We start from the raw sequence: 19,293 nt of genomic DNA on the forward strand, positions 1-19,293 counted from the left end.
CAGTTGTGTGGCTGTAGAGAGCACAGATACTTTCTCAAACAATGATTAGGATCCTTTCGGTAAATTGATTTGCTTTTTTTTAGTGCACGTTCTAAAACATATGTGATAATTTCATATTAATGGTTTATAATCACAATGTATTATGATCATTTATATTTAAAAAAATATATATCCTAAATATCCTAATAATGCAATAATTTATCAATTAAATATTATTTTTATTTTTATTTACCGGTATATCAACCAGACATTTGTGCAAATCAGACTTACAAAAAAGAGAAAACAGCACCCCATAATAATTTTTTTCTTCCGTATAAATAACTTACATTTGAGTTTTCTGACATCTAGTGGAGAAAAATAGTACTACAAGGAAGTGCTGTAGTAAATACGCGGGTCTCCTCCCTGACAATTCTAGCACTGCTAGCAGGTTGGGTGGGACCCGTGGGTTTTAGGAAATGGAAATGTTTTACAGGTTCCCCTTAGAAAGTCCATAGCAAAGCATGGTAAAGCATATAACAATAATTTAAAAACCAAGGCAAATCATAGTATATCCATACACATGTGAAAACTGCACAATTATTGAGCAGATTTACAGTGGTACACTTTTCCAAGGCTTCACCCAGCTGGTACAGCACAGGACAGGTGCACAGCAACTCGAGTCATTGACTGTGGAATGGGACAATATCTTCTGCATTACTGATCTCCTCACCCAGTAATACAGAATGACCAACACCAGCACTCACATTGCACCAGCGCTGGTCAATGCTGGCATTTCCAAAGGGCTGAGCTGTGAAAGCTTGACACTTATATAGCCCCCAGCTGCTGTAATACAGGAGCATTCTGATTTGACTTGACAACCCTTATGGGATTCCCAAGGTGAATTGGGACCTATGAAAATCCCATTGTTCACAAACCATGGGGTTCCTATAGGATTCTTATAGGGCTATCATTGGATTTGAATGGTGTTTCCTATAGGATTCTTATTGGATCTTTCTTACAGGATTCTTGTGGGAATTTAATGGGGTTCCTTATAACAAGATATGTATGGCAGCAGTGTGGAGTAGTGGTTAGGGCTCTGGACTCTTGACCAGAGGGTCGTGGGTTCAATCCCAGGTGGGGGACACTGCTGCTGTACCCTTGAGCAAAGTACTTTACCTAAATTGCTCCAGTAAAAACCCAACTGTATAAATGGGTAATTGTATATAAAAATAATGTGTAAAAAATAATGTAATTGTATGTGAAAATAACGTGCTATCTTGTAATAGTTGTAAGTTGCCCTGGATAAGGGTGTCTGCTAAGAAATAAATAATAATTATAACAAGGAATACTTTTCACATTACAGCCCATTCATATTCCAGAACCTGGACATTTCCTTTGTCAGTGATTGTTTCTGTTAATTATACCTGCAATAATCCATCTACGCACTTAAAAACAACACAACATTTATACAGTCAGAAAATCTATACTCATTCAAAGTTTGTATATCATTCAGTTTAATTTTACACAAATGTAAAATGGACACAGTTTAGATAATATATTGTCTGGTTGTCAGAAATTACTAGAGCTCCTATCACATTGGTAAATACTGGGTTGGATCCTACCTGGGTCAGGACCCGGTGTCATGCGGGTTGGGTACGTGATTTCACACTGCTTTTGATAAAGCAGAGTTGACCTGGGTGACAGACGCAAGTACACAATGTGCGGATCAATGCCCATCCAAGCTTCTCTTAAGTTAATTAGAGCAAATGTTTCTTCACCCCTGCTGCAATCGGGCTCATGCTGTGTCTCAATCAACAAAAATCTGGCGAAACAGAATAAACAGAAATGTTCCTTGCGGAAGTGAAACCTTCACGCAGGCCTGGCTGTTGATTATTTCGCATTTTGTCTCGCTCAACCCGGGTCAAACTGGAAAGGACCTTCATTTTTTAATCAGGTGTCAAATGTGGTGCTGTGGTGGGTTTTCGGAACAGTTTAGCACCACTTTTCAGAACGATTTGCAAGTAAAACCTGGAGAATAATTCTAACCAGTCTCGCTTTTACATAATGAGATGAAAATTAAATAAACATGGTCTTTTTGAGTGTTTAAAGTGGGTGAACACAGCCTATGCTAAACACATCACAGTATGTTCCTTAAAGTAAGTTAGCTTTCATTTCTCTTCATACAGGATCGTCTTCAGTTTCATACAATAATAAATACATAAATAAATCAGATGTTTCAACAATTTTATTTAAATGAATAGGCCTGCAATGTATTGATTACCTCATTAACATTTTTTTTTTATTTCCAATGACAGGTTCATTATTTAAACGGTTGTAGCAACACGTGGGGACGTGTCACGTTATATTTTTCAGAACCCTGCTACTCTTTAAATCGAGTAACACTGACCTTTTTATTCCATTTAATATCCTCCATACCAAGATAAAGTCAGAGCTAGGATTATACTATTGTGCCATGGATACAACGCCCACCAGCAGTGATATTTTGATATGACATCGATATTGTTCAATATCGATAATTTCCATACCTCGATATCTAATACTGCTACAATATAAAGCAGTATAATCAAGTTTATTTTATATTAAGATACAATAAAGCCCCATACATACCAATCATTGTCAGTCTCATAGGCAAACAGCACACACTAAAGTATTATTTAACCATTGTAGTCCATTGATTGATCTTTAGGTACCAAACGCTATTTGCATGCTGCATTAAGTTTGGCACTATTATTGGTGTGTCTGGTGTCCTGCAGAATTTTGTATTATTTTGAGAGAAGCGCACGCGTCAGCATTTCATTGAATTTTGTGTATGTGATTACTTATGCGAGTATTAATGTATTCATCACCATGGTTTAAATGTGAACTTTCGGTATTATAAACGGGATAGACATCATATAAACTGTTCAGACATCAAAACACATCTCAAAATAATACAAAATTCAGCTTGACATCGTACTTAATATTTTTCATTTCATTGCCCATCACTACTTTATAGCCAATGAGGTATCTGAAATAGTCCACCTTTACTCGAAGCATTACCGTTTACATTTCCACTGATAACATAACTTGCAAACAAACAGAGGGACAAAAGGATTGGAAAAACAGAGACAGCCTTGGGCTTAAAGGCACTGTCTTTCTAACGGTGGAGTCCTGATTACACGTCACTTTGGCAGGCCTGCGCACGATCTGCAGAACCCATTTGTCCTGGGCTGTTGTGCAGGACAGTCGTGCCTGTTTTCTAGCTCCCAGGGGATGCAGTCACTTCTGATGGAGGTGTGATAGGAGCCTGTTGGTTTGTGTCTGCAGGTTGGAGGTTACTCTGCTGGATGGGCAGTGGGGCATTCAAGTCGGGCAGAGAGGTACCCTCTGCAGCCTGTGGTAATTCTCCAGCCTTTTTCTCATACTCAGCCAGTCTACGTTGCACGATGGTCGGCATTAGCTTCACGTAAGCTCCCATCAGGCGATGATTGGAACGAATGAGCTTCCCGGCACAGCTATCCAGGCAGCTCTCCTGGGATGGGAAAGAAAGAGAGAGAGAAATGACTAAAAGGGTGTGGGGGAAAAAAGCATGCCATGTTTTAATCCTAATGGTGGGAATTTAAGAATCGGTGGGTGGTGAACTTTATTCACTGAAGAGTTTTAGTGGGCACTGAATGGCAAGGAGAGTCATTTCATGACAAGCAACCCCAAGTCAAACACCTTCCTGGGATTCAGTCATTTTGGAGATGGTTTCAGTCTGGCCGCTTGTAAGTTTCCAACCAATTACTTTTCCTAAACACCATGACAAGCAGACTCAACCCTCTTTTAAATGAATGTCTTATTTGAAGGAAGCCTGACCTCATCCATGGTGAGCGTCCTATAATTCAGGTTACTCGCACAGCGGCTGAAGCAGATATCGGTCATCTTGTTGTAGACCAGGAGAAAATCACGCAACTGGAAAAACACAGAGATGGTAACTACATGCAGAAAACAACAGTATTGCAAATCTAACAGTTATTCATGTGCATGTTTACTGTTCAAAAACAATCTCAAAATATTGCATCTGGACGTTGGGAGGCCCCTTCTTGGAAATGCATGACTGCATCAACTTGCCCTTACATCCATCAGCACTCCAGTAAAAAGACTGATGGATTTAACAGCACTGGATTGGTGTTAACTTCAGTGTGAAGGTCAGGGCTAGTGCTTCATCCACCCATTCTAGAACTGCAGAAAGTTTGGACAATTCCAGAATAGATCTACCACTTTAAGAATTCTTATTTGGCTCTGAAGAGATCACATTTGTTGCAGAAGCATCACGATAATTTATGGAACTACTGGTCAACATTATTAGCCTAACAAACATGATAATTTCTTTCCTCTGGATATGTGTCCAGACTCCACACTGGACATCGTTGTATTTGGAAAAGCAACGTTCAAAGCTTAATATTGTAATGTGGAAATACACTGGCGTTATAAGTAATCATTATGTCGAATATTTTTAACAAATATGTATATACAGTAGAACTTCAGATTTAAAACACAAAACGTAGTTATAATGCGTGCGCCCGTGTACAGCCTGGGACCGAAAACTAGTTATTACACTTCAATTACAAAAAATACAAACTTACATTTCGCATCTGTTGTTGATCTTGCTCCATTATGTAAAGAAATGTGTATTTAACAATTCGGAGACTACTTAATTCTGTAAGTGAGATTACACGGATATTCGAGTCGAACAAAAACACTGTCTGGATACCTTATCAAATTATTGCATCACTATGTTATCTACCTCGTTTGAATGTAGTACACTTACTGCAGCTAACAAAATGTTTCTATAATTTAGGATTCATCTTTAGCAAATGATCAATGATGAGACAGCACTGTAATTAAGATCACACTGCCTCGTTGTGTGCACCAGAAACTAGCACCATATAATCCTGAAGTACAAGTCCATTGTGAATTTAACGGTTCATTAAAAGTATTCTTTTAACTGATTATTTACACACTTGAAATAAATACACACGCGCCACTAACAAACACGACTTTCACCCGGGCATCGCCATCTTAGTCTACGTCTCCATCTCCGCCCCCAACGTCCACTGACAGATACCGTACCATTGCGCAAATAGGCGCATTCTTCCAGTAAGTATTAGGCTGCCGTAAACACCTGCAAATCTGCGCAATCTGTAGCAAGGTTTGCCTACGTGAGATAAGAACGTGTTTTTAGTAGAAGATAGTTAAGAACGTGATTATACATAATGTTACCCTTTTTTTCCACTTTGTACCTATTTATTATTGTAGTGATATTTAGAGTTCAACTAATCAAACGACACAGCAGCTAGGTTACCAGACTTAATGTCCCGGAATATCAAAGCTTTTCCGACCGTCTGGGAGCTTTTGTGGCGGTGTTTTAACTTTCCGTTTATTTTTTCGTGTTCCGAATAATAATAATAATAATAATAATAATAATAATAATAATAATAATAAGACTATTACTAAAGTAACAACGACTAGAATATAATCGTTATCCGTGTCTGCACTCAAGCGGTTCCAGTTTATAAAGTCTCGTGCTGTGCAGAGACCGTTATTTTCTCAAGCGCGAACCCTAGTTTTTATCCTGCTTTACATTGAATGGGTATATATATATATATATATATACACACAGTACTGTGCAGAAGTTTTAGGCAGGTGTGAATAAAATGCTGTAAAGTAAGAATGCTTTCAAAAATAGACATGTTAATAGATTATATTTATCAATTAACTAAATGCAAAGTGAGTGAACAGAAGAAAAATCTAAATCAAATCCATATTTGGTGTGACCACCCTTTGCCTTCAAAACAGCATCAATTCTTCAAGGTACACTTGCACAAAGTCAGGGATTTTGTAGGCATATAGTCAGGTGTATGATTAAACAATTATACCAAACAGGTGCTAATGATCATCAATTCAATATGTAGGTTGAAACACAATCATTAACTGAAACAGAAACAGCTGTGTAGGAGGAATAAAACTGGGTGAGGAACAGCCAAACTCAGCTAACAAGGTGAGGTTGCTGAAGACAGTTTACTGTCAAAAGTCATACACCATGGCAAGACTGAGCACAGCAACAAGACACAAGGTATTTGTACTGCATCAGCAAGGTCTCACCCAGGCAGAAATTTCAAGGCAGACAGGGGTTTCCAGATGTGCTGTCCAAGCTCTTTTGAAGAAGCACAAAGAAACGGGCAACGTTGAGGACCGTAGACGCAGTGGTCGGCCAAGGAAACTTACTGCAGCAGATGAAAGACACATCATGCTTACTTCCCTTCGCAATCGGAAGATGTCCAGCAGTGCCATCAGCTCAGAATTGGCAGAAAACAGTGGGACCCTGGTACATCCATCTACTGTCCGGAGAAGTCTGGTCAGAAGTGGCCTTCATGGAAGACTTGCGGCCAAAAAGCCATACCTCCGACGTGGAAACAAGGCCAAGCGACTCAACTGTGCACGAAAACACAGGAACTGGGGTGCAGAAAAATGGCAGCAGGTGCTCTGGACTGATGAGTCAAAATTTGAAATATTTGGCTGTAGCAGAAGGCAGTTTGTTCGCCGAAGGGCTGGAGAGCGGTACACGAATGAGTGTCTGAAGGCAACAGTGAAGCATGGTGGAGGTTCCTTGCAAGTTTGGGGCTGCATTTCTGCAAATGGAGTTGGGGATTTGGTCAGAATTAATGGTCTCCTCAATGCTGAGAAGTACAGGCAGATACTTACTTATCCATCATGCAATACCATCAGGGAGGCATCTGATTGGCCCCAAATTTATTCTGCAGCATGACAACGACCCCAAACATACAGCGAAAGTCATTAAGAACTATCTTCAGCGTAAAGAAGAACAAGGAGTCTTGGAAGTGATGGTATGGCCCCCACAGAGCCCTGATCTCAACATCATCGAGTCTGTCTGGGATTACATGAAGAGAGAGAAGCAACTGAGGCTGCCTAAATCCACAGAAGAACTGTGGTTAGTTCTCCAAGATGTTTGGGCCAACCTACCTGCCGAGTTCCTTCAAAAACTGTGTGCAAGTGTACCTAGAAGAATTGATGCTGTTTTGAAGGCAAAGGGTATTGATCTGATGTAGATTTTTTTTCTGTTCACTCACTTTGCATTTTGTTAATTGATAAATATAAACTATTAACAGGTCTATTTTTGAAAGTATTCTTACTTTACAGCATTTTTTCACACCTGCCTAAAACTTTTGCACAGTACTGTGTGTGTGTGTGTGTGTATATATATATATATATATATATATATATATATATATATATATATATATATATATATATATATTATAGTGGAAAACAGTCACACTCACGAAATACGTAGGCTAATGACGCTGATACATATGACGATAATAATAGCATGTCTCTACTCAAAGATGTGATATCAAAAAGTACTTAGCAATACAAAAATGACTTTATTTACTTATTTATTAAGCGATACTCGCACATATCCTTCTATCTTTGTACCAATTATCATGGTATCCAATGCCCATACTATCCAATGATATTAGTATAACAACAATATACTGTCCCATTAAATCCCATGGGAACCACAGAGTACCGCGTGACCACTATATTGTCCTTAACTCGTCACCACGCCCCTTTAACCACACGGACTGCTGGGATATCGGAGGACTGTACAGTGGCGGTGTGATGGCTGCTGTGCTGTAGGTTGGAAGCGAGTGTTAATTATACAGTTCCTTAACAACAACTACAATTGAGTCAGGTAACAGCGATACATTTACAACCATTGCATACTGTTATTTAAACACAGGAAGAGAGCGAAGAGGGTAAAGTCTTTTGTGAAGGGAGTTTTTTTTTTTTTTTTTTTAATCCGTCTTCAATTAACTGCAATTGCTAACCACGGCATCATGGAGTATTTTTGCTGTTTGGGAGACGGGAATTCAGTTAAATCTTGAATAGCCATTGCCATTATTTTGACAATTGTTACACTGTTCATTCCTAATTGCATTTCATACACTATGGTTACCTCACTATATATATATATATATATATATATATATATATATATATATATAATGTATATATAATTTACATTTGGATATTAGAATGGAAGAAAGGTGTGTGAGTTTTGTTATGGATGACGGAGCACTCAAACACATCAGACTGCTGCACGGTGTAACCATATACCTGCGGTGAAATGGTTAAAATACTGGTTATACCGTATGTACATATTGTTTGAATCTTAATTGGTTTATTCGTTATTAAGCGTGTGTAGGCTATTCGTCAGTTTACTCTTCCCGATAGCGGTAAGATATATGTGCTGTGTTGGGAGACGCAATTATATGTGGTGATTGGATTCTGGTTGTCTTGGGTTTGACATTTCTGATTCAATCGTGTGTGTTTAGACTACAGTGGGCAAGGATTAGGACCAAGAAACTCTCAACACCCATGATGCTCATCACTGTTCGTGTGTGCTATAGACTGTTACCACATTACCTGCTTTGTCATATAATATATCTTGGAGTGCATGAACGCCTTTTGCTGCAGCTGCTGCATATGACTGTCTGGCTGCCAGACACATACTGCAAGCATCTAAAATTACATTTTGGCAATGTAAAAATAAACAACAGCTCATGCTGGTGCAATCTAAACCGTGGACTGGTGTAGTGCACAGATATAGGCCTAATGCCAGGAGGCTGTGTGGTCCAGTGGTTAAAGAAAAGGGCTTGTACCTGGTTCAAATCCCACCTCAGCCACTGACTCACTGTGTGACCCTGAGCAAGTCACTTAACCTCCTTGTGCTCCGTCTTTCGGGTGAGTCGTTGTAAGTGACTCTGCAGCTGATGCATAGTTCACACACCCTAGTCTCTGTAAGTCGCCTTGGATAAAGGCATCTGCTAAATAAACAAATAATAATAATAATAATAATGTAAAATTAAAGGTGTCTTGTCACATTTTTACATGTGGCTTGGGAACACTTTGATACTAAGACCTAATTTAAATAAACCTTAAAGTTGTAAATATCTCTCTTACAATTTTCAATAAGCTATTCATTGCCATCTATTGTTCTGTAGCCTGCAGTTTGTACATATTGGTGATATAGGGACTGTCATCACTTTTTTTCATCTGATGATGATTCTAATTTTTAATTTACAGGTGAGGAGTGGATGTACCTGCATGCTTGCTGTTTTATTTTCTGCTTTACTTAATTACTAGTACTTCTGTCGCCGTCTAACACCTTTCTTTCAGATCTGAGAGACAACTTTTTACACTTATAACTTTAAAGTCTGTTTCAAAGCTCTTTTCCAAATGTCCGCTCTAGCGCACTGGGGATTTGAGATCTGGTCTCTAAATCAGATATTGCTGGGTTACCTGTTTGACAAGGTGGGTATTAATCCTTACACTGTCAGTGCACTAGAGCGGACATTTTGAAAAGAGCTTTGAAACGGACTTTTAAAGTTGTAAGTGTAGAAAGTTGTCAGGATGTTAACAATGAACAGAAAAATGACAGGTATGTTATTTAAACAGTTGTAGCAACATGTGGGGACTGTAACGCTATATTGTTCAGAGCCCTGCTACTTACTCTAATCCCTTAGTTTAAATCCTAGCTCTTATCCCTGACTCCTCATGTGCTCCTCTCTGCCTCCAGGATTAGGGTGCCAAAGGCAGTGCAGGGTGCCAGCATGTGGCACGAAGCCCGGAAGCATGAGCGAAAGCTGCGTGGGATGATGGTGGATTATAAGAGACGGGCTGAGCGCCGCAGGGAGTTCTATGAGAAAATTGTGAGTAGTGCCTCTATTCTCTGAGAGAACAACGAAGAGGTTTACCGCATGTTAATTTGACTAGATTTTGTACATCTGTACAGTGCTCCTTCTTTATTTCTCTTTCTGAAGTACACACCCAAAAACAGACACACATTAAAAACAGGGAATAAGTGAAGGGTCCTTATACAGTAAATTGAAAGTCACGTCACCATTGGAACCTGCTAGCAGCAACTACACTTATAATTTCACTGAGTGTAGATCTTGAACTCTGTCGGTGACAAAGCATTCTAAATGTTTAAAGCACAGCTGGTTCTATATAAACAGATTTAATGTGAATTAACAAAATTTCACAGAAGACAGCACATGCCCAGGTAAGCACGGTGGCTGTTTGGTGTGATTTGTACAGTAAAACTGCCACTGCTCCTCTGTTTCCCTGCAGAAAAAGGACCCCGCGCAGTTCCTGCAGGTCCATGGGCGGGCCTATAAAATCCACCTGGACTCTGCAGTGGCCCTGGCTGCTGAGAGCCCGGTCAACATGTGAGTGCATCCCCTGCTCTTTATTAACATGCAGCAGCTCTGACACAGTGAAACTGCCCGATTAACTCTCTCACTGCCTTCCTGCTTTGGAGCACTCACATTCTAAGAGTCATTAAAAAAAGCCCTGTCTTCTCCCTTTCAATATTGCACACTGTCACTAAATTTGCACCTATAAGTATATTCTAATTAGTGTTGCTACATATGCAACTATAATTTATGTACGAATTGCTGTTTTTTTAAAATTTTTTTATCAAATGTCAGATTTTCCTCACAAATGGATTTGAAATGTTGTTTCTGCTTATTACCTTAAATATTGTGGTGAACCGCGGTTCCCGCAGGCAGGAGCTTCTCGCAGTCGGAGGTGGGACGCGAACCCGGGACCTCGCGCTCTGAAGCGTAGCGCCGATAACGCTGTACAAAAGAGCCGGCTCCCTTGCAGGAGCAGATATCGGGCTTATGTCTTCATTTGATTTGCGTCACCTACCAGCCCTGACACTATTACAGAAATATCTGAAATAAGGAAAGAATAACATTTTATGCATATTAATGATTTTTTTTCAAATGTACTGTTTACTCATTAGGCAATTGTTTGTACAATGTATTTAATATTCTTTAGTATTAACTACTTCAGTGTATGAATAAACATTTTTATAAACAAAAAACTGAATTGTTTAGCATTTGGAAATTATTATTTTTATTATTATTGTTGTCGCTATCCCAGTTAAACAAAAACAAATCACATTGCGATATATGCTCTCCAAACAAAATACAAATTAGACTTCATTAATGTGCAATGTTTTACCTAGCAACGAGCATTTGATTGGACAGAAAATGAAAAAAAAAAATGATCAACACGTTTCTGGCAGGCAGTATAGAATGCTCAGTGGGTGGGAGACTTTAGTCGCCGCGGGCAGTGTTAAACTGATCAGGGGACCAACAAAACAGGGCCTTGCTGCTGAATAGACATATGCCTCATGTCCACCGCCCTGGCAAGAAAAACACGTTTCAGTGCTGTTTCCAAATGTGGTCAACCTTGGAATTCTTGTTCTGTGTCAAAAGGTCACTGGGGGGTTGTGGGATAGAGTGCTGTGTTTGAAAGAACGTTGGTAGATATTTTAATTTTCGCTCTATATACTTTATTTTGGCCTGGTGTTCAACTGAATCGATGATCATCAAGGTCTTTGGCTATTTTCTCGAACATGCGTGCGGGTATGATATAGCAAACCAGGCCAGGAAAAGCAGCCGCGATGTGGCCAGCAGTGGAAAAATCCTGAAGGTCCCAGAGGAAATATTTTTTTCTTAATATATCAAAGTTTTGACAATTTTTTAGTAAATAAGCCATAAACAACATTTTTCTATCTTAAAAAAAATAAATAAATAAATAATGCCAGCATCAGGCATTACATATACATTAGTGCTGGGAAAACCATTTGAATATTCAACAAACATAATTTATAAATGACTTTATCAAAAAGATCGCATGCAAATGAATATAAAGAATATTCAAATATGAAAAAACCCATGTTTGTTCCGGTACAAGAAGAAATTGGACATGGCGTCTTTCTCTGGTTGCTAGACAATTTCTGTAACTGAGCGTGCCACTGCGCAAAACAAGAATTTATGCAAACTCACTAATACCCCGTTTACACTAGCACACCCGTACCGTGAGGGCTCCAAGCTTTTAAATGATATTAATTCCATTTATCTAGGATCCTTCATTATGAGATGGACTGATTTTTAACAGCAAATCTATTTGAATGTATATTGTACAGGCACAGTATGACATTTTTTTAGTTGTAAACATACCAGTTTTTTAGATAAAAAACATCCCCATAAGGATGTTAATATTTTAGGTGTCAAGTGTTTATTAAACATTTTGAATTGCCTAGATGTTTAACCGTTATCAAATATATGCAAGCCAGATATAGGTGTGTTAGCCTTAGTCTTTGTGTAGTAGTAAGTGTCTTCTTTTCCATATCCAATTAACTGCTATCGACACGCAGTCTTACAAACCAACACAAGCTGCTTATGATAGCGATGGAGCTCTTCTAGTGATGGCTTTTCTGATTGGTTACCAGCATTCCCCATGTGTTAAAGTTTAAACGTGCAAATGTTTTTCATCCTAACGTTTAAATGTTTAGGAACCTAACCCCTAGAGTGAAGAAACCTCTGGTCAGTAATGTTTTGACCGTGAACACGGCAGGCCAGTGCTGGTGTATGTAATGTGATCTGTGTGTCCGTTGTGTTCCTCCAGGATGCCTTGGCAAGGGGATGCAAACAACATGATAGACCGCTTTGATGTCCGAGCGCACCTGGATTACATCCCCAAATACACTCCACCTCTCATAAGTACTGTGTAAGTGCTGGTCCTGCCTTTAATTCCACACTTCCATCTGCACCGTGAAACCTGTTTAACTTAATCTCCTCTTGTTCCCAGTATCAAACTGGGGCTGCAGTCTGCTTCCAGTCTGTAATATTACACAAGTCAAATATCGCATGTATGAATCGCTTTCTTGTAAAATTGCTGTGTTTACCAACCTGCAGTCCTGACTGGAGCTCACAGAGTCCAAATTGAAATCGCCTTGACAAATAACGTCCCTAGTTTTAACATTAGTAGTTTGAAAATACACACCGTGCAGTTACCCCAAATTTCTCTTTAAAAAGACATTGATAAAGACTTCTAGTCAGTGTTTGCCATGGATTCAGTTTCTCTGAGTAAATCTTCTAAGTGTAGTGTTTGTGTTGCAGGAGCTCGGAGCAGGAGTCGGACGAGAGGAAGTGTAACTATGAGAGATACAGAGGGCTGGTGCAGAACGACTTTGCTAGCAGTGAGTAGATGTGTGTGAAGGGGAAGTAGAGCAGGGTTCAGGTGGTGAAATAAGTGAGGCAGGAGAACTGTGGCTTATTTCAGTAACGCTTTCAAACATTTCAAGTTAATCAAACTGCATAGCCTTTAAACTATTCAGGCTAGATTTCAGTCAGTTTGGTGCAGTTCGCTCCACAGATTTGAAAACGTGTTTATTTTGCTGGATCCCCAGTTCCATGCAAATCCTCAGTTGTTTGGCTGGACAAGCAGTCAATTAAAACATCAAAGGATGGTGTTGTGGTTTAAGCTTGAAAGAAATATGTTGGTTCAGCAGATACATTTCGTTTTTTAGATGCATCTAGAGATTTGCTCACCATCATTTTGTTAAGTGGCTAAAACTGAACCAAAGTAAAACGGAACCAGAGCAAAATAACAGACTATTATGAGAAGGCAGAAAATGTTCTTTTTAAAAGCCTCGGTTATTAGTATGGTGTTTCTCCTTGGAGATTTCAATGTAATCGGTCCTGCCTGCCTTTGTTCCCTGCAGTCTCTGAGGAGCAGTGTCTGTACCAGATCTACATGGATGAGCTCTACGGGGGGCTGCAGAAACCCAACGAGGAGGAGAAGAAGAAGTGAGTAGCTCTCGTGAGGGCGCGCTGCTGGGCTGCAGTAGTTCTTTTTACATAAGAAAAGTCCGGGAACAAGACAAGACCATTCAGCCCATCAAAACTCATCCATTTTTAACACTTACTAAGCTCTTGTGACCACTTTCTTAGTGGTCGCGTATGTTCAGTTTTAAAAAACATATGTTTGAGCAAAAAAAAAAGAAACATTAAAAAATGACTGTTTCACTTCCTGGGTCATTTCACCTCTATTCTGACCAAGGAAGTGCAAGACTATTGGCATGTAAGATTACACTAACATGTACAACACCAGTGTGTATATGGAATATATTCTGAGTAATACTGAATATTAAATAAATAACCTCATACCATTCTGTGTAAACACCAAGTCCTGCATTTCACATGAACAATTCTGATGTTTAGACTGAATTCTAAATGATTCATATTTGGCTAGCGTTTAAACCCCAAACACCCTTTTTTCATTATATGGCTCTAATTTTGTATTTGCTGCAACTGGGATAAAGTTTGTTACCGACCTACTTGTTTGCAACAGAGAGGACATCATGCACTATAAATAAGGGAATGCGTTTGTAAACTGCCCGTGTCTCTGTGTGTGAGCAGGCTGGCTGAGAAGAAGGTGTCAATTGGGTATACCTATGAGGACAGCACTGTGACTGAGGCAGACAGCCCATCTGATAAGGGGGAGGACGAGGACTCGGACAACAGCGAGACAGACGAGGACGAAGAAATCCCAGACATCGGTACGTCTGGAAGACAGTTGGCAGAAAAACAATGCATCAACTTGGGAACGCTTTTAGGCGTGGAGATCATTTAGAGCGATCTCCGTTAGGTATTGGAGGTGCTGAAATCTGATCCTGTTCTGCCGGTTGATTTCAGGGTTTAATAGGTACTTTAGGAACCGATCAGAGGTTTAATTTTATAATGATTATGGTTGGATCAAAGAATGGGTGGGAAGTGCTGGTATTGACCCTGCTTTAGATTAGTTGATCGGAACCTGTTTTTGTTTTGTGAAAAAATAGTATAAATATACATATTTATCACCTAAAAATAAATCCAGCAAACGCTTGCCTTATTGATGCACTCCCTGTTACACTGCATCTAGGAACCTGGCAGCCGGTTTAGTGCATAGAGCTGCACGATGTTTTATTAAAGTGTCTTCAACGATAAAGACACCAGCTGCATCAAAGAGCGGAAATTTTTTTGCTAAAGATCGCTCTGCCCAGAACAAGAACGGGACATTTCACATGTCTGTTACTTTAACATTTATTTCTGTTTGATTTTATTTTGTTTGATAATTTACTGATGGTGAAAATAGAATGTCTTTTTTAAAAGGTGGACATAAAAAATTGCGTAATATTCTACAATTTAACATTTACTGTTTTTCAGATAAGCATTTAAATATTTAGGAACATTTCAAGAGAAAATTATCCAAAATGCGACAACGCTATTGTATTTTGTTTAATCGAGAAATATCTTGAAATACTTATTTTTAGACTGTGAAATACGCATTTTTTACAATGAAAAAATACAGCCCTACTTTTTGGTGTCTATTTAATGATTTTTAAACTGCCTTAATTGCTAACCTGATTTTCTGAGCACCTCACTGTATTGTTATTTCATTTAGTAATGGTAATTAGTGTGGTCAATAAACCAGCCCAGGACACCAGCTGGAGTTAATGAACGACAGCACAGATCCGCCACACCTTTTACATCTTTTAAATAGACCCTGTTATCTGCTATAGGACAAGATCAGAGGCTTTAGTTTTCTCTTCATTGAGTCATTCTATTATATTAGGCTTGTGGTTTTCTCCATGTCGCCCCCCCTTCTGCCTGTGTACTTGGTGCAGATGTGGATGTGTTGTCTCATGACAGTGATTAGCTCTGTGTCATTCCCCCTTTCTGTCTCTGTGCTTGGTGCAGATGTGGAGGTGGATGTGGATGAGTTGGCTGAGGAGCAGGTGCTGGAAGTGAACAAGCTGGCCACCTCCTACGGCATGGCAGAGGGAGACTTTGTCAGGTGAGAGCTGTGAACTGTAGACTGCTTCACCTTCTGGGCACTCTACAGTCCTAAAGGAGGGGTTATTAAGAGCTTAGTGGAGGCACTAGCAACTGAGTTAGTGTGGAGTAAACCAGATCGCTGCCGCAATAGAAAATACACATTGGATTTAAAATATGCAAGCTTTTATCCATTGGGACAGTGTGTTCATTTTAGTAGCCACTGTAGTGTATGGTCAATCAGCATTTAACTTCCTCTAATTTAGCCTATAGATTTACTAACACATAATATATAATTTGATCTAGCTACTGCTTGTAGCTGCTGCTCCAGCAAACTTATGAAACCGTCCAATTAATCTTGGCAAAGAAAATATTATAGCTGCTGCTAATTTTGACTTCTATTTGAATTATCGATTGCAGCGCCAGTCTCATTACTGCTTCCTTGTTTTTCAGAATGCTTCGGAAAGACAAACAGGAGGTTGAAGCAATAAAACACGCTAAAGCCCTGGAGGAGGAGAAAGCCATGTACTCAGTGAGACTTGCAGCGCTGACTCTGGGACACTGAGCTAGGAGAGGCTGTACTGCAACAGCACTGACACAGGGGCACTGAGCTAGGAGAGGCTGTACTGCAACAGCACTGACACAGGGGCACTGAGCTAGGAGAGGCTGTACTGCAACAGCACTGACACAGGGGCACTGAGCTAGGAGAGGCTGTACTGCAACAGCACTGACACAGGGGCACTGAGCTAGGAGAGGCTGTACTGCAACAGCACTGACACAGGGGCACTGAGCTAGGAGAGGCTGTACTGCAACAGCACTGACACAGGGTCACTGAGCTAGGAGAGGCTGTACTGCAACAGCACTGACACAGGGGCACTGAGCTAGGAGAGGCTGTACTGCAGCAGCACTGACACGGGTACTGAGCTAGGAGAGGCTGTACTGCAACAGCACTGACACAGGGGCACTGAGCTAGGAGAGGCTGTACTGCAACAGCACTGACACAGGGGCACTGAGCTAGGAGAGGCTGTACTGCAACAGCACTGACACAGGGGCACTGAGCTAGGAGAGGCTGTACTGCAACAGCACTGACACAGGGGCACTGAGCTAGGAGAGGCTGTACTGCAACAGCACTGACACAGGGGCACTGAGCTAGGAGAGGCTGTACTGCAACAGCACTGACACAGGGGCACTGAGCTAGGAGAGGCTGTACTGCAACAGCACTGACACAGGGGCACTGAGCTAGGAGAGGCTGTACTGCAACAGCACTGACACAGGGGCACTGAGCTAGGAGAGGCTGTACTGCAACAGCACTGACACAGGGGCACTGAGCTAGGAGAGGCTGTACTGCAACAGCACTGACACAGGGGCACTGAGCTAGGAGAGGCTGTACTGCAACAGCACTGACACAGGGTCACTGAGCTAGGAGAGGCTGTACTGCAACAGCACTGACACAGGGGCACTGAGCTAGGAGAGGCTGTACTGCAGCAGCACTGACACGGGTACTGAGCTAGGAGAGGCTGTACTGCAACAGCACTGACACAGGGGCACTGAGCTAGGAGAGGCTGTACTGCAGCAGCACTGACACAGGGGCACTGAGCTAGGAGAGGCTGTACTGCAACAGCACTGACACAGGGGCACTGAGCTAGGAGAGGCTGTACTGCAGCAGCACTGACACGGGTACTGAGCTAGGAGAGGCTGTACTGCAACCACTGACACCGGTACTGAGCTAGGAGAGGCTGTACTGCAACCACTGACACAGGCACTGAGCTAGGAGAGGCTGTACTGTAACAGAGGAATTCTCTGGTGTATTCATGGCTGAATGACGCTGTTCTAAAGCCTGTGTTTTTTTTATCTCTTGCAGGGTCGGCGGTCCCGTAGACAGAGACGGGAGTTCAGAGAGAAGAGGCTGAAAGGCAGGCAGATCAGCCCCCCCAGGTACCCCCCTCACTCATCTCCTGATCACTCGTTTTATCACCAAACTCCTCAATAATGCGATCCAAGTCGTTATTTTATTACTATAACATCTCAAAAAAGCTCTGCAAATGTCCGTGTTCTCTGTGCGCTGATTCACAGGCAGCCAGCTTGTTTACTTACGACCGCCCCGTTATCTGATACCAGGGCTATGTATGACTATTCATGAGATACGCCTTTTTTTTTTTTTTTTTTTTTTTCCCCCCCCCCCGACTTGTCTCGGCTCCTGTCGTTCCCACTCGGCCATTGAATGGTTTTCTCGACTTTTTCCGGAGAAAAAAACGACTAAAACCCGTTTTTTGCGTTCCTATAATGATGTCGGACAAGGTCCGACAATGGACCTGATAGGAATAATTGCAATGGACCGCAAAGGGTTAATTTTTAGTTAATTTAGGAAATTAACAGTGAATAATTTCCTCACTCAAGCCACGGTCTCATTTTAAGTTGAGTTGCTGGGGTAAGAGACAGCACGCTAGTGCCAAACAGAGAAGACAGACACTTAGATACATTTAGCAAATATCCAAAATATTTCAGTGAACACATTTTGTAAGAGAATGTGCTTTTGAAATGTCGTTGTGAACCTACTATCCAAAGGAAGCTGATTCCTATTAAAAGGACCCGATGTATAAAAAGATCTGGAGACCTTTTTAGTGCTGGATCTCAGGACAGAAAGCAGCAGTCTCAGCACATCGCTAGTGTTAGCGTGCTCCTGCCTTTATTAATGATTCTCAACTTCTCAGATCAGTGAATGGGACCACGTGTGGAAAGAAATTCCAATAATTTTTCCTCACTGATTTTGCAGCCATCAATGAATATGTTTATCATAGATTAATCTTTTTAAAACAAGCAAAGCTGCAGCCACTCGCAGTCCTTTAAGTTTTACAATTGTTTTACAAGCAGCAAGCCAGGCTGGGTACTGTACTGTCCACACCCATGTTACTGGAAATAAGAGATTGAATCCTGCTGCCTGTCAGAGGATAGCAGCTGTGGTGTGTTGCAGATGTGCTTGTTTCTAGGAGGTTTCATCACCACCTTGCTGCTTGTTTGTTTGCTGAGGTAGGGTTTCATTTCAGTCTGTTTGTAAACCAAACTGATCATGCAAATTCAGCATTGGTCGGTTTGCATCAGCGACAAGGATGTTTTAACCAACAGCACTCTTTGTAACCTTTTAAAGAATTTAAAGCCATGCTGTAGTAGTACAATGCTAGTGATTCTATGAACTGCTGTGTAAATGTGCATGCTTACATCTAGATGTCTAGGAGCATACATAGTAAATCATGCTTAATGAAGAAGTGTGTGTCATAGTAATACATGTTAACTGAAACTTTTCCTTTTTACTTTTTTTTTTCCAGCTATGCCAGAAGAGACAGCCCGACCTACGATCCCTATAAAAGGTGAGCAGCATCGTCATTGCAAGGAGCTTGAGTTAAACCCCTAACCATGGCTCTGTTTCAGAGTCAGAGCAGGGTTCTCAACACTGCAGCCTGCAATCATACTGCAGGCCACCAGGTGGCACTCCTTTTCTAATTCTAGAAGTCTGAAACATTTACACACATTATTGCACGCCATTCACAAAGTGCTTGGTAACTCTGAAAAGGTA

General features: G+C 40.8%; 2 protein-coding genes across 3 annotated transcripts; one reads left to right on the top strand and one right to left on the bottom strand.

Annotated features, from left to right (window-relative positions):
• Positions 1–2,206: 2,206 nt before the first annotated feature.
• On the bottom strand, positions 2,207–5,052 carry LOC117415156 (mitochondrial import inner membrane translocase subunit Tim10 B-like). The gene is made up of 3 exons (XM_034025147.3): positions 4,608–5,052; positions 3,838–3,933; positions 2,207–3,511 (listed from the first exon to the last, which is right to left on the bottom strand). The coding sequence occupies exons 1-3, from the start codon at positions 4,635–4,637 to the stop codon at positions 3,239–3,241; spliced, it is 399 nt and encodes a 132-aa protein (XP_033881038.3). The 5' UTR covers positions 4,638–5,052; the 3' UTR covers positions 2,207–3,238.
• A 2,559-nt stretch (positions 5,053–7,611) lies between these two features.
• On the top strand, positions 7,612–19,091 carry LOC131734982 (CLK4-associating serine/arginine rich protein-like). Of its 2 annotated transcripts, none has more exons than XM_059021486.1 (11): positions 7,612–7,738; positions 9,626–9,758; positions 10,180–10,277; positions 12,532–12,633; positions 13,026–13,105; positions 13,631–13,715; positions 14,328–14,467; positions 15,648–15,744; positions 16,176–16,254; positions 17,584–17,657; positions 19,046–19,091. In XM_059021486.1, the coding sequence occupies exons 2-11, from the start codon at positions 9,660–9,662 to the stop codon at positions 19,089–19,091; spliced, it is 900 nt and encodes a 299-aa protein (XP_058877469.1). In that variant the 5' UTR covers positions 7,612–7,738; positions 9,626–9,659. The 2 variants fall into 2 exon arrangements, with proteins under 2 accessions (XP_058877469.1, XP_058877470.1); XM_059021487.1 differs by lacking the exon at positions 7,612–7,738 and adding an exon at positions 7,746–7,802.
• Positions 19,092–19,293: the final 202 nt, after the last annotated feature.

This window comes from Acipenser ruthenus, unplaced genomic scaffold, assembly GCF_902713425.1.
Source record: "Acipenser ruthenus unplaced genomic scaffold, fAciRut3.2 maternal haplotype, whole genome shotgun sequence".
Classification (NCBI taxonomy): domain Eukaryota; kingdom Metazoa; phylum Chordata; class Actinopteri; order Acipenseriformes; family Acipenseridae; genus Acipenser; species Acipenser ruthenus.